A 15,427-nucleotide genomic window follows, 5' to 3' on the forward strand; every position below is an offset into this window, starting at 1 on the left:
TTTGAAGGCTGGTTTTAGGGTGAGGAAAGTTTTAAATATTTTATTTATAAATATTTGATTTATGTATGGATATTGTGATTACCAAAAATGGAAAATGTAATAAAAAGTATTATTATTATTTTAAAAAGGAAAGTTTTTCAATATGTTCTTCCTTTCCTCAGAACAATATTCAGCAAGTGTTCCAGAAACTGCATGCTCTACTAAAAGAAGAATTTAGCAAAGAAGATCTCCAGATTGTAGCCTGCCCTTCAATGGAACAGGTATGTAAGAAAACTCTTATTTTAAAAGACCATTCTGTGTCAACTACATTTTGGGTGAAATTCGGTCAGATCAATATATTCTTTCAACTAAATGTTCTGAGCACGGGAAGTTTGGCCCCTGAATAAATTTTGTGGATGGCTTTAAGACAAAAGCAGCACAAATGCTTGCTTTTGGGTTATGTTGACAGGCTAGCAGAGCATCCAGAAACAAAGCTACAGGATGTCTCTGATCTAGGCAAGAGCCAGCCGTTGTAACTGGCACAAGGGCCTTGCTCAAAACTTTGCCAGGGGTCGGCAAACTAAGGTCCGTGGGCTGGATCAGGCCCAATTGCCTTCTGGATCCAGCCTGTGGATGGTCCGGGAATCGCCACGTGGATCTGTTTGGGCTGTGCCATTTCCCCTCCCACCACGGCGGCCCCTCCTCACTCCCTCCTGGCTTCTCCCTGCCCTGCGGAGGTAGGGGGCTGGGCTTTGACTGGTGCCAGCCAATTTGAAGCCTCACTGCCTGCATGCCCAGACCCGCCACCCACCCTGTCTGTTCATGGGCACGCCTGGCGCCTGGGAAAGCTGGCCCAGAGAGGAGAGGTGGCTGCGCTGCTGCCGGCTCCCAATCGCAGGCAGAGCGGTGGAGGAGGGAGGGGAGGGGCTGGGGGGAGAGAGAAGCCCCCCTCTGCCAGGATCCCCGCTGCCCAGGGCTGAGGTCAACCCCCAATTGCATCTCCTTTCAGTCTCCAGATATATATACACAGTGGTACCTTGGGTTACATATGCTTCAGGTTACATACGCTTCAGGTTACAGACTCCGCTAACCCAGAAATGGTACCATGCATAAAGAACTTTGCTTCAGGATGAGAACAGAAATCGTGCTCTGGCGGTGTGGCGGCAGCAGGAGGCCCCATTTGCTAAAGTGGTGCTTCAGGTTAAGAACAGTTTCAGGTTAAGAACGGACCTCCGGCACGAATTAAGTACCGTATTTTTCGCCCTATAGGACGCACTTTTCCCCCTCCAAAAATGAAGGGGAAGTGTGTGTGTGTCCTATGGGGCGAATGCAGGCTTTCGCTGAAGCCTGGAGAGCGAGAGGGGTCGGTGCGCACCGACCCCTCTCGCTCTCCAGGCTTCAGGAAGCTATCCGCAAGCCTGGGGAGCCCGTGGGAGTTCCTGCCCGGCTCCCCAGGCTTGCGGATAGCAGCCTGTTCTGGGGGCTAGGGTCGGAGGAAAAATTTCTTTATCCCCCCCCCCAAAAAAAAAACTAGGTGCGCCCTATGGGCCGGTGCGCCCTATAGGGCGAAAAATACGGTACATAACCCGAGGTACCACTGTATGTGTGTGTAATCCGGCCCACCACAAGGTCTGAGGCACGGTGAACCGGTCCCCTGCTAAAAACGTTTGCTGACCCTTGGGCTATGCAGTCTGGGATTTTTGTGGTATGGTGTGCAGAAGCGATAAGGAAGCCACAAACTCTTCCTCTGTGTGTGTCTGTACGAGAGGGAAGCCCGCAATGGTGACATCCAATCCACAGTAAATTATAGGGTTCATAATCCGTTCTGAGACCCTGAACAACTGCTGCAGGTCGGTGTAGACAACAATAAGCTAGCTAGAACATTCCTTAAAACATTCTCAGTTTAAGGAAACTTCCTATTTCCCCATGATCTTTTAGAGCTCATGTGATCTTTTGTGGAAAACTGCAAAATCTGTCAATTTTGGGGCGGGGTGCAAATCAATCCATTCTTTGCTTTGATAAGTCATCTCAGTTGACATGCGTTTTCATATATCATAGTAAATATATATCCAACCTGCACAACTTTCAGGATTCTGTGGACAGAGTAACAGCAACAAGGCAGTGGGAAGAGTCCTTTTGGAAATAGCCAACTGGGCAGATAAATCGCCCAGATTCTGAGATACAGGCAAGGCTGGATTTATTATCCGTCGAGTACTGAGGAATATGCTGAGACCAAGTGGACTCACTGCTGTGATTTATCTGTTTGGGAGGATCCCAAAGTGAAGCATGTGTTATATTTTTCAGCCGAGTGCTTATGGCAGCATACTACATGCTTCCCTCTCGTACAGACACACACAGGAACGAGATTGTGCTCCCATTGAACAAGCCTGTTTTCCTCCTCTGATTCCTTGCGGCAACGGAAGTGCTGCTCTGGGCAGCAGCCCTATGTATTGCCCTCAATTAGTTTCCGATCTCCATATCCAGGACCTTCCCTGTGCAAACCCCCACCCCCAAATTTTACTGCTTTTGTAAAACAGGCGTTACGAGTTCCACAGTAGTGAAACCCCTTTGCCATTTGCCTTCCAGGTAAATCTCCTTCTGTCAACAGCAAAGTAGTCCCTCTTTGAGAAGCCTCTTCAAATTGTCTGTCGGGCAGTGAAATGGACATTTATCTGAAGCAGACTCGGGGGTGTGCCATCCTACCTGCTTTTAGCATCACCCATCCGAAGGTCAGGTGAAAAAGAAGAGGATGAACCCCAGTATGTTATAACTTTTTTAAAAAAATAAAGCAGAAATACTGCTTTATTCAGAACAATGGTCAGCTTTTTTTGTTTGTTAGCATCTACCTACCTTGACTGCAAACATGTTGGGGTTAAATTCTATTTGCTCCCCTACCCAATTTTGTTAATATGTGTTTGTTTCTTTGCCAAGGGATGTGCTGAAAATAAATTGGAGAAGGCAGGGACCCAAGAATCTCTTTCATAGAAGGCATAAGTGTATGTACACACCTTCCCACGCTATCTCAATAATACCCTCCAAATTGCACATTCTCAAGTCATCACGGCACTGCAGTCAGTGAGTGGTGAAGAGGGCATTTGTGAAAGAGTTTTCATTTGCCCTCCGGCAATAAGTCTCAGTTGAAGCTGATCAGCTGTATATCAAATGGTTTAGCTGCGCGTGTAAATGAAGCACATTGTGAAAATTTCTCCAGTATGTGACTGGTGTGCTGACACTCACCAATTCTTAATAACTCTAAAAAGAAATTTGCTGCAGTAAAATTGTGTGCATAGGATGTGAAGAGAAAGCTATGCAATTGAGGAATTGCCATAGAGAAATGCCTTCTAAGTTTGAATGACTGATATGTGAAATAATTCATTTTATAAAAATGAAGCTCCATTAGAACTTCTGTTTTTTACAAATAACAGCAGCAACTAAAAACCTTAATTGGAGTGGAGATGGAGAGGAGTCCTAGCTTGCCTGTGCCTTCTTGCTCGTGGCAACTTTATCTCATGCTTTTTGGTTTACGTTAACCCAGAGTTTCCTAACCTGCCACCCTCCCAGTCTCTAGCCAGCTGGAGAGTCACAGAGTCTCTTTTTCCCAGCCCTGCTTTGAACATTTCTCTTTTCAAGATCTGCTGGATGCTAAAATGACTGTAAAATCAGGAGGCTAGCATGAACGAGGAACAAAAGGCAGCACTAGTTATGGAGAGAAGGAACTAAAACTTAAGTATATGACATTAAGGTAATTCCCAAATAATAATTTGAGGGGAAAGCCATCTTCGTGGTTGGGGTGGAATTAATAAGAAAGCTTTTATAGTTACGAGTTCAAATTTGTAGAAAGAAATAAAACTCCCATTACCGCTTTGCTTTTATTCATAAATTGGTGGTTGGGGGGGGGGGCGGTTCTGCATATTAGTGGTGTGTTTTTAAAGCAGCTTCAAGCTGTTTGCCTGCCACCCATTTGACAAGGCAATTCGCACCCGTTGAAAGCTGTTACTGCAAAGCAGATTTGTTGTAAAATAACGTCCTGTGGACTTCGTATCATGTTTTTCAAGTAAATTATGGCATGATTGCTGTATATGAAATCAGAGTGTATTTTAATCAAATTTTCTAAGCGTTCGAATCAGTTGACCAAATCCTTTTGTTTCTAAAGCAGAATGCCTTTATCCCATCCACCCTGTGTCATCCTGTTCTAGCAAACTTGTATAAAGCCATAGCTTCAGATATTTACGTATAAAAATAGTGTACATAATTTAAAACGTTATCAAAGATTATATTATTTGACTAATGTTCCTCTTTGTTTCCCCTCCTTTTAAATAAAAGTTCTGCTTTCTTACTTCGAGATAGTTTCGTTTCGTCTATGCTGGGCTAGTTGCATGTGATTTCGAAAAAGGAATGGCTGCTTCAGGAAAAGTCCTCCCCGGTATTTTCTGAAGGCAAGTTCCTTTTATATTTATTTATTAAGAAACTATTTGAGCTGTTGCCGCCTCTTGAGACATACAACACACAGATTGCTTTAGCCTGGCTTCCTTTCAGCCCAGGTTTTTGTATCCTGTGTTGCGGATAATTATCATCATGATAATTTGCTTGTTCCTTTGTGGAATGGAAGGTGTGCACTCTGTTCCTGTTGCTTTTCCATCCGAAAGTATCTTTTTGCAAGCCTCGTGGAACAAGGTTTGCCAGCCACTCCTGAAGGGTAATCATTGTGCACCCCCCACCCCCCCAAAAAATGTGAGGGGAATTGTGCACTCAGTCCTCTATTCCATCATGATAAGCCCATATGCAGGAGTACCGTATTGGCCCGAATATAAGCCGCACCTTTAAAATTCAAGAGGGAAGAAGACAATACCCGAATTTAGGCCACTCCCTTAAAATTCTGCAGGCATTAACACCCGCAAATGGCAAATGTGGAAGAAAATCCTACAGTGATATCGTAAAAGCCAATTTTGGTAAGGTCACGAATTTAAGCAGCACATAAACTTTTCGCGGTCGGAATTTGGAGAAAAAGTGTGGCTTATATTCGGGCCAATATGGTATTTGTGCAGGACTGGGGGAGCTCAGGCCAGGATTGCCCACCGTTGCATATTCTTCATTCGTACTTCCTTGGCAATTTCCCATTCGAAATGTGCCCACAAATAGTATCCAGGGGTTTAAAGAGACAGCTTTAAAAGAGGATCAGACAACTTCTTGGAAAATAAGGTGATCAGTGGCTACTAGTTGCAGAGAATCACAATTGAGGAGAGCGCTGGTGTGCTCAGGTCCTAGGTGCGAGCTTTCCCCCAGGCATCCCTCCGGCCCCAGGATCCTCTATCAGCAAGGGATTTTCTTACATTTTTGCGAATAACAGGCACCACCAACCAGAGGCTGGGCTTGATAGTTACTAAATCACTTCTATAAAGGAACACACTTTTAATTCAATCTTTCCATTTATTGTCAAATAATAATCCACTGCAATGAGGAAACAAAACGCAAAAAGTGACTTCTTGACGGGTAATGGGTGAGCACGGAACACACAGGTGTATTATTAAAACTAAAAATGGCATCGAGATGGTTACATACAGCCAAGATGGTTAAGCTCATGATTTGCACCTATCCAATCCTTTTTCGTTTTTAATGCCACGTCTAAACGCTGCTTCGGATAAAAATGCAAATAAAAAAAGCATTAGAAACCCATTAAAATAGGTTAGGGAAGCCGTTCTCTCGGACCCCCTTCAAGAGCTGCAGGAGACTGTAAATCATTTCAATGGGACTCAAGCAGTAACAATCCTTCATTATGAAAACATTAGCTCTCCAAATGGATGGAAGCAGCATTTTGTGGCTTAGTTGTAACTGAGCTATAATTTTGCTAACCCCTCATATTTAATGTGATCGTACATGGAATAATTACTTAATATAAATAAAAATGGAAAAGTCTTCTTCTTTACTGCCCTTTTTAAAAAGCTTTCAATGAATTTAATTTTCTTCAATATAAGTTATTTGTAAGTCTATACAAAGGCAAATATACATATATACAGTCATAATATTAAAGCACTTCAATTGACTTTTTTTTTTGGCTGATCTTGTGGGGGGGGGGGGAAGAGTCAGCAAAAAAGAAATCCTGCTATTTTGGAGCATGGCTATTAATACAACGAACTGCAAACATGCTGACCGTGAGTTAGTTGCTGTTACTATGAATAAACTGTATAAAAGCATCAGCAGAAAAATAGGATTTTTTATATTTAATAAATACAGCTTATGACAAAATCGCAATCTAAATCTTTGCTAGTTGTACTTGTCCATGACCCCTTTTCTCTTTTTAAACAAAATGACTATGAAAAAAACAACAGGTTCGTTTTGCACGGAAGTGCAAAATTTGGGAAATTGGCACTGGAATTCTATGCATGCTTACTCAGAATTAAATTCCATTGAACACAATGGGGCTTACTCCCTGGTAAGTGTGCAAAGGATTGCAGTCGGAGTAGTGTATAATTCAAGGAGATCCAAAACAAAGTGGCTTTGGAAATCCAGACGTGCAGGTTGCTTGTACTTTTCTGTGTTTCTTTTCGAAAAGACAGGCAGAAAAATCACATTTGCCACCAATTCTAAAAAGGCACATTCAGGAATATTTTGCCAGAATATATCCACCACTGAGAAGGATGCCTTGATAGCATCTGGCTGCTTGCTCTATTATTTGGTGCTAAGCCAGACATGTAAGAAGCAACTGCAAAAAGAGAAAAAGGCAGAGAGTTGTGAATGAATGGATCACTTTTTCTTACCCTACCAATCGTCTGGTCTGCCATTTGGGCTGGTAGGAGTCCACTTAGGAAATTAGGTGACCTGAAATCACTAGATCTGACTTCCAAATAAATCCTCCGGAAGGAGCTATTCCAGTTAAGAGGACGAGGAAGCAATAGTGGCAACAGTTATGCTTTAAAATGCACACGATTGGTGTGGGGGTTTTTTTAATGCAGTGTTCATCCAAAAAGAATGCACTAAATTCTCACAAAGGCACAAACCACTGGAAATGGCTTCAGCACAAGCGCCGCTGGCAGAAATGTAGCTTTAGGAAGCTTGTGCAGATGCCATTCTGAGTAGATCTGGCCCAGAACATGCAGTGGGCAGAACTTTCAGGATATGTGTGGAATAGCTGGGTCAAAATGCCTAGAACGTGGCTGGATAATGTCAAGCAGAATAGAATACAACATTTTATTGGCTGGTAATGCCAAATCTTAATGACCAATCAAAGATCCAGGCTCAGTTCTTTTCGTCTGCCTCAAGGCACAGTGTCAAGACCGCTGCCTTACTTGCTGTTTTAGTTAAGTGCAGTAAAAGTAGGTTTCTGACAGCCAACTGACCAGTAAAACAAAATAGAAGATTGCAACCTCAATAAAACAGGGGAAAAGGAAACACAGAAAAGCCTGCTTAAATCTGGTGTAGTGAATTAAAAGATAATGGGAGGATGATCTTGGCAATGTGCCCTTCTATATAAAATGGGTCTCCGTAAATTCCTTCCCCCTTCATATGTGTTAAGGTGCACATTCCAAAGGAAGGGAACAAGAGCTGCATGAGGTTTTTAGCAGGATGAGACACCAACTTCACCCTCTGCCAGCCGGACTGCAGTCACAGATTCTGCAACCAAAATGCATTCACTGTTCTCGTGTTCTCTTCCCCTCCCCACCCTGCTCACGTTATGTCACAGTCCCATCTCATTGCTTTCCCCCAGTTTCACACCGTGGAGAGCAATACTCAATACTGAACGAAAGCGAAGTCTTATCTTGCCGTCCCTGAAGGATAAAAGCAGACACAAAGGCAGCATTGTAAGCGGCTCGGTACTTTGCTCTGGTCAACCTTTAAAGGAGGCAAGGGCTTCGAGTCAGTCCAACACTTTTACCACATTCACATCCGCGTCTCCTTGCTTGTCGGCTACATTCATGAAATAAGTCTTTTCTGAACATTTTTTTCTTACAGTTTCAAACCCAGGTCCTTCTCTTTGTCTGTCTGTCTGTCTCTCTCTCTCCTGGTGAAATCACCAACGGGCTAGCAATGGCTTTTATGAAGATACAAGTTTCACGTAGTTGCCTGGGAAAGTACCAAACTGTTGTGTTCTCCGGGATGTGCCTGTTGAGAAATAAAACAAGAACAAATGTGGGCATGGCGGCCCAAAAAGCAGGCTGGTGGTGATGGCTTTCCCATCTTTGCTTTGCTATCGCTGTGTAGCAGGATAGCACACAACTTGATCCCATGAAAGGATCCTCCACTTATTTGGTTAGTGCATGGGGTTAAACCACCGAGCCTAGGGCTTGCCAATCAGAAGGTTGGCGGTTCGAATCCCTGCGACGGGGTGAGCTCCCATTGCTCGGTCCCTGCTCCTGCCCACCTAGCAGTTCGAAAGCACCTCAAAGTGCAAGTAGATAAATAGGTACCACTCCGGCGGGAAGGTAAACGGTGTTTCCGTGCGCTGCTCTGGTTCGCCAGAAGCGGCTTAGTCATGCTGGCCACATGACCTGGAAGCTGTACGCTGGCTCCCTTGGCCAGTAAAGCAAAATGAGCACCACAACCCCAGAGTCGTCCGTGACGGGACCTAATGGTCAGGGGTCCCTTTACCTATCTCCAGATAAGGCTGAAACCCAGCCTAAAATTATGGAGAGCTGCTGCCAGTCTGTAGACAACACTGAGCTACGTGGACCAATGGCCTGTGACTGTGTCTTCCTAGAATGCTGAAACACATGCTGCCCAATGGGACAGAGATCTGATGTGATGCCCCGTCTCCTTGGAAGTCCATACCAGAAGAGCTCCCTCTTTTTCTTCAAGTTTCCCCTGAAAATAAATATTTTCAGCGGAGCCTGGCTTAATCCTAGCTGAAATAAAAGACCATGTACCGATAACTCTACATCTTTTGGTCCTTTGCTTCCCCGCCCTTTTGTCTTCTGCCACATCAAAATTCAGTTTGTATGATTTCTTGGGCAAGATACGCTTTTTAATATCTCTCGAAAGCATCGTGCACACTGATCGCTCCAATTTGAAATGATTAGCTGGAGGGAGGCCCCGTTTCGAAATAAAAGTATTGGTCTCAAGCCACAGAGTCAGTGAGTGGGTGTCAGTCTGGCAATGTTTGAAGGACAGGGCGGAAGAGCAGGGAAGGAAGAGCTGGAAACTGGAGCCAAGTGGAGGGCATTTGGCTTGTGAATGCACAGCACCAGATTCAAGGGCTTGGCTTGAGCTGAAAAGACGTAAAATAGTCTGAAACAGTTTTTTTTTTTAATCTATTGGTACGACCTATTGCATGAGTGATTGGCTTATCCATAACTACAATAAAAGTAAAATAACAGTCTTCTCCAAAAGGATTTCAGTTTATAAATGGTTTTTGGATGAGCATGTGAATAATAATTGCCATTATTAGACAACAGTTGGATCAATTAAACAGCCTCTTGCAACAGTTGAAGGTTTTAGAGTAGTCTACGTATGCCGTAATTATCCGGAATTCCAATCGGGGTCAATAGTAAATTTAGTGTTTTGGAAAGAGTATAAGGTGTTGCAAAATCTATTTGGGGTACCAAGTGTTCTATGTTTGGAGGTCAGTTTCCCAACGGCTGAAAACTCAGAGTGAATACCTCTCTAAACTAATGGCTATATTTACTTTGTCTACATCCACAAAGCCTGTTACAAATCAGAATGCGCTAACAGCATGTGTGTTCTGTCTTGAACACCTAGCAATCAAAATTGGTTACCGTTGAGCCTTTCTAAGGAATTAATGGCTATTTTGAGGCATTGTACAGTAAAAACATGCTTGAGGAAAATAAGCTTATATCTAAACATAACCAGGAAATGTTGTTCTCCCTCTATACCTGCTGTGAAGGGAAGGGAAAGGATCATATTTACTAAATATGGTGGCTCAGATAAGCCTTTCCGCTTAATGAGATTTAATGCTACACAGTTGTTTAACTGGTGGGTCATATGGCAGAATTTATTGCTGCAGAACATCAGTGTGTGTTGGGGTCTGAGGAAGTAGAAACTGATTCATGGATCTTTCCCATCCCAGTGCTGTTTCTCCAGTAGTTTGTGTGAAACATATATAGGCCTGCTGCTTGAACATTGCCCAGGAAAGTTTTTGGGTTGTCAGGACAATTTTCTATTGGTAGGGAGGGTCACAGGGAAAATCATTAAGATTTGTAGCTGCTGCTGTTACTGCTAAAATGCATAGCAAACTCACAGCAGAATATACGCAATCACTCCTAGTCAAGCAAATTATCAGAATTATAGCATGTATGCTGCTCTGGCTAACTGTAGATTTTGTGTAAATAGGTCTGTGAATCAAATGGATATTAATTAATGTTCCCGTTAATGTTTTAAAAACGAGTTGAAATGACAGATGTCATGCTCACCAACAAACCAGCCGTCATCACACTTCTCCATGACATCTATGATATCTCCATCTCTTAACTCCAGCTCATCTTCATTCTGCGGGACATAGCTGTACAATGCTTGGTAGCTAAGCCTGAAAACGCACAGAAACAGTGGAGGGGGGTAGAATTAAGGGAAGAGATTGCCAGCCACTACTAACAATATCCCTCTTGTAACTTTCTTCAAATACAGATCCAATGATGATGATTCAAATTTGTATACCACCCTATACCCACAGGTCTCAGGGCAGTTACAAGATAAAAATCACAATATAAAAACACAAAATGCATAATAAAACCAAAACCCAACCCAATAATCCCCCCTCCCCAACATTTAAAAGAGCATTGCATGTCTTTAAGGCCTGGTTAAAGAGGAACATTTTTGCCTGGCGCCTAAAGGTATATAATAAAGGTACAGTGGTGTCTCGCAAGACGAAAAGAATCCGTTCCGCGAGTCTCTTCGTCTTGCGGTTTTTTTCGTCTTGCGAAGCAAGCCCATTAGCGGATTAGCGCTATTAGCGGCTATTAGCGGCTATTAGCGGCTTAAGGGATTAGCGGATTAGCTGCTAAAAGGCTATTAGCGGCTTAGATCAGCTGTTAAGCGGCTTAGCGATCAGCTGTTAAGCGGCTTAGGGGCTTGGGAAAAGGGGGGGGAGGGGGGGAAACCCAGGAATCGCAAGACATTTTCGTCTTGCGAAGCAAGCCCATAGCAAATTCGTTTTGCGAAGCACCTCCAAAACGGAAAACCCTTTCGTCTAGCGGGTTTTCCGTCTTGCGAGGCATTCGTCTTGCGGGGCACCACTGTACCATGCTTCCTTGGGGAGAGCATTCCACAAACAGGAAATCTGCTGGGACAGGAGTCTAAATTTCCTCTGCCCTCTCTCAACTTTATCCAACAATATTCTGACCATATTCAGTTCCCATTAGCTCCCTCGTACCCTGTTCTGCACCACAGACAGCCCCTAAATAAATCTTGAAACCATGGGACCAGATCAGGTGGCAAGGAGTGGCACGTAGAACTTCATCCAGTGGCCCTGTGGCACTCTTGATGGCAAAAGTGTCTACAGGACCTCACCGGGGCGATTATGAGCTGCCACCGCCCTTCTGAAGTCTTCCAACTAGGAGGAAGTTCCAAAAGTCCACACCAAGGTACCACACATCCATCTCCAGACCTCTGATCCATGATATTTTAAAAAATGAAGACGAGTCTGGTAGGATCAATAGGGCACAATTTCCTCTTGTGATCTCAGCCAAGACCACAAAACCAAAATACTGGCGAGTCCCTTGTGTTAAATAAGAAAACCCATCAAACTAAAAATTGTGCTGTGTCTCCTGCATTCCATCCATCAAATGTACGACAGCTGCCAACTTACATATCTTGTGGCGCGTGGTTCCTGTCGAGGCTTGTTCCCAGCGGCAGGACTTGCGGTTGCTGAGAAATGATGAAAGATGATTTATTGTCACTATGCGGCCCCTTGTGGCAAGAGACAAGAGGCTGAGAAATTGTGCTGCAGTAATGAACGGACTTTTCCGCAATGTTTAAGATCTCATTGCAAACGGTTTCCTGGGCGGTAGAGACAGTGCAGGGTTGACATCCACGGAGGGGGGGAAACACGTCAGAGGACAGTGAACAGGGGAAAGTGGGGAGGAGGGGGGGGAGATAGTCAGTAAGAGATGGGGAAATCCAGTTGTAGCAATCCAGTAAGACAAGACAGTGGTAGATCCAGCCAGTGAAGTGTAGAGGAATCCAGGTGGAAAGCATGGAAAAACAGAGGCAAGATACAGAAGAGTTTGCTATTTAGTTTTAGATATATAGATTGACGTATTTGTAACAAAGCAGTAGCAGCAAAAGATACTGGAATTAGCAAGGACCTCAAGTTCACATCTTCCAGCTCTGAGTGCGTCATTTCAAAACACATCACATGCATGCAACTGAAGTTCTCCCCCCAATGCTACAGATATTTAATGCCTGTGTTTGCTTTGTCTACAGTAGCCTTTGTTTCAGAAAATTTCAGCTCCTGTTGCAATGGCCTAACTGCGCACCACATAGAAGCCAGGTGTTTGCGATGGCACCTGGTTCAGCTCAACCTGCAACCAGAGCCTCCATCTTGTGTACTTGGGACAGCGGTGGCAAAATAATTAGGGTTGAGAGTCAAAAAAAATATCATTGTTCACATAACCAAACCCGCTCTGCCCAGCTCTGGCATTTGGGGCTCCTTTCCCCCCAAAATACTGGCACGTCTAGACTATGATGTCAAAGAAGCTGGTAACAGGTGCTTTATGAGTGCAGCGCTGCACCAAAATGTTGCAGGCTGAGGTACTTCTGGTTCAGGGATACGGTCACTCTGGTTTTTGCTCTCTCCTCCCACAAGTCAGGCCTCATTTTGGGTCAAGTGACTGTGCTCACTAGCCTGGGGCTTGTTCCATGCCCTCCAACATTTCTCCAATATAAATAAGAGTACGTCCCCTCCGACGTTTCTCTGATGAAAATAGGGACATTCTATTCCATACTGTCCAACATTTCTCCAATGAAAATAGGGACATCCTAAGGAAAAAATGGACATTTCAGGATGAAATCAGAAACCGGGACAGCTTCTGAAAAATCCAGAACTGTCCCTGGAAAATAGGGACACTTGGAGGGTTTTCTGATTTCCTCCTTCCATTTTGGTTTGTTTTGAATGAGGACACAGTTCTTCTCAATCCCTGCTATATAACAATCTTTGGACTTCTACCTCCAGAAACATTTAAAATAGCTCCTCAGGGTGAATTAGGAAATGACCTGTCCAGAAAATGAGATGGTTTATTCAACCTCATGTCAACACCCGTGTATCTCTTCCTCCTCACTTTTCCACTTTTCAGCCATTCCATTCCCTCTCCCAGGTGGTTCTCGCAATCCCACCCAACCTCAGTCAGACAACATTTCATGCCACTGAGTTCCTATGAAAATGGTTAGGGGGTGTTTGCTCCCTTTAGGGTTCCTTTCTAAAGATTTTTTTTTTTTTATAAAGCACCTGCAAACCTCAGGATTACTCCGAGTCTGCTGGTACCTCTTGTGTACGGTATTGTTTTGCTTACACCTCCAAAACTATGAAATGGAAATAAGAGAGAATGGCGCTTGTATGAACAATGCTAAAATGGGGCTGCAGATATGAATCTCAGGCGATCTTACCACATAGCTCTTTTCAGATTCTGTGAGATCTGGTCCTGGCCTCAATGAATGATGAGAAGGCTGTGTGATCACCAAAGCACATGGTAAGGGAGACATTTTAGCAAATGCACTAGCAAGTCAAATTCAAATCATAGGAAGAAAGCAAAACAAAAATAAACAAGGGAAATTTGACATAAATGTCATTCGCCGCTGGATATTATTAAACAGCTGTGCCGTAGAGCACACACTGTGACTCTGGCAAGAAGGATTAGAAGAAGAAGAGCTAGAAGATGAAATGATGGGTTAGCAAAACAAAGACCGATGTTCAAAAAAATATTATGGCACAGTTCCTCTGGAAGGACACAAAAGAGCACAAACTCTAGACTCCATGATTTAAAGGGGAATTACCAGGGGAGGAAACGGAAATGTGCAGAATACCTATGAGAACTGCTTGGAGCAAGAAAATGCACTTTGGAGCCCCTGATGATAGGATTTGCCAGACAATGAGATGAATTAACCTAGAATTTTCTTATTCTTTTGCCCTCAACATTCTGTAACTCCTGACGGTCACCGGGTGGGTGGGTGCGCGCTTTTTATATATAGAAGCACATGCAAGCATCAAGCACGTTAACTTTTTCTTTTAATTTACTCATTTATATTTACACACCTATGGAGGTCCTTAGGTATGTTCTTTACTTTTCATGTGGGACCATTTTGCTTCCAAATAGGTAGGCAGTTGATCACCCATGTTTCCTATTAAGGAGATTTTTAGTAAATGAATAAACTACAGCCGTACCTTGGATCTCGAACGACTTGCAAGACGAACGGTTTGGGTCCTGAACGCCACAAACCCGGAAGTGAGTGTTCTGGTTTGCAAAAGTTCTTTGGAAACTTGAACATCCGTCGCGACTTCCGTGGCTTCCAATTGGCTGCAGGAACCTCCTGCAGCCAATCGGAAGCCAAGTCTTGGTTTTCGAACATTTTCGGAAGTCGAACGGACTTGCGGAACAGATTCCATTCGACTTCCAAGGTACCACTGTTTTATGAAACTGGGATGCACCCAAGTTTCAACCCCTTTATCAACCAGTTTGAAAGCAAATGGGCCCACAAAGGAAACAACTGTGCAAAATGGCTGAAATATAACTGACCAGGAAATGCAATTATGTCACCTAGATTAATCAAGATTATGCTTTTTTTTTTTAAATTCCACTGCATGAAAATTAGCTCACCAGTTTGTGAGCTAGGGTGTTTGTGTTGCTTTAATGCAATTGTCGTGGTTTGTGGTTTATTATATAATGATTATGTTACTTATTTATTATTAGATTATATTATTCTTATGCTTTAGGCATTTCTGTACCTGCGGACCTCTTAATCCCTCCCCCAAAACGTGTGCATTTATTATTTTATTTACAAAATTTATAAACCGCTTGATTGTAAAGCGGGGTGGGGGTGGCAAACCCACGTCAACACGGTTTTACAAAGTGGTATGTACGCCTGCCAATTTAAGATCGTACTCCAGCCACAAAAGCTTAGACCAGAATATATATTTATTTGCCTTTAAGCTGCTATGACCACAGCTGCCCCTCTTGGGGGGAAAAGAACAAATTGGAGTCCTTTCTGGGCATATGAGAAGCAGGCACAAGTGATGTAGATAGGAAGGCTTCCAAGTTTACACTTTGCTGCTAGCCTCGACTCATTTCCCTTTTCTCTATCTCTCTCTCTCCCTTTTATATAACTGGGAATGTCTACTGTGGCAATTTTCCACTTAGATGGAAGGACAGTACATTCAAGTTACTGGGCACAAGCCGTCACAATTCACAGACATAAATGTCAGCTGCAGAAGAATGCATTTGGGCTCAGGCACACAAGTCAGATTCATTTTTTACGGCGCTTATTCATTCACATACAAAAATCTCTCGAT

At 43.5% G+C, this 15,427-nt stretch overlaps 2 protein-coding genes across 51 annotated transcripts in view; one reads left to right on the forward strand and one right to left on the reverse strand.

The window, feature by feature from the left end:
* Window positions 1–8,077, forward strand: part of COG3 (component of oligomeric golgi complex 3) — a 48,691-nt gene extending 40,614 nt beyond the window's left edge. Inside the window, exons 22-23 of the mRNA XM_083440379.1 lie at window positions 162–260; window positions 2,566–8,077. Coding sequence (XP_083296505.1) covers window positions 162–260; window positions 2,566–2,595 — 129 coding nt within the window. The 3' untranslated portion in view covers window positions 2,596–8,077. The remainder of the gene's footprint in view (window positions 1–161; window positions 261–2,565) is intronic.
* Window positions 5,387–15,427, reverse strand: part of SORBS1 (sorbin and SH3 domain containing 1) — a 192,472-nt gene continuing 182,431 nt past the window's right edge. For 30 of the 50 annotated variants that reach the window (XM_083440191.1, XM_083440180.1, XM_083440169.1 and 27 more), the window contains 4 exons: window positions 13,528–13,587; window positions 11,732–11,922; window positions 10,341–10,453; window positions 5,387–8,076 (listed from right to left, as the gene is read on the reverse strand). In XM_083440191.1, coding sequence (XP_083296317.1) covers window positions 8,009–8,076; window positions 10,341–10,453; window positions 11,732–11,922; window positions 13,528–13,587 — 432 coding nt within the window. In that variant the 3' untranslated portion in view covers window positions 5,387–8,008. The remainder of the gene's footprint in view (window positions 8,077–10,340; window positions 10,454–11,731; window positions 11,923–13,527; window positions 13,588–15,427) is intronic. The other 20 variants (XM_083440202.1, XM_083440193.1, XM_083440175.1 and 17 more) reach the window with 3 other exon arrangements.

The sequence above is a fragment of the Podarcis tiliguerta genome, assembly GCF_965153285.1.
Source record: "Podarcis tiliguerta genome assembly, chromosome: 5".
Classification (NCBI taxonomy): domain Eukaryota; kingdom Metazoa; phylum Chordata; class Lepidosauria; order Squamata; family Lacertidae; genus Podarcis; species Podarcis tiliguerta.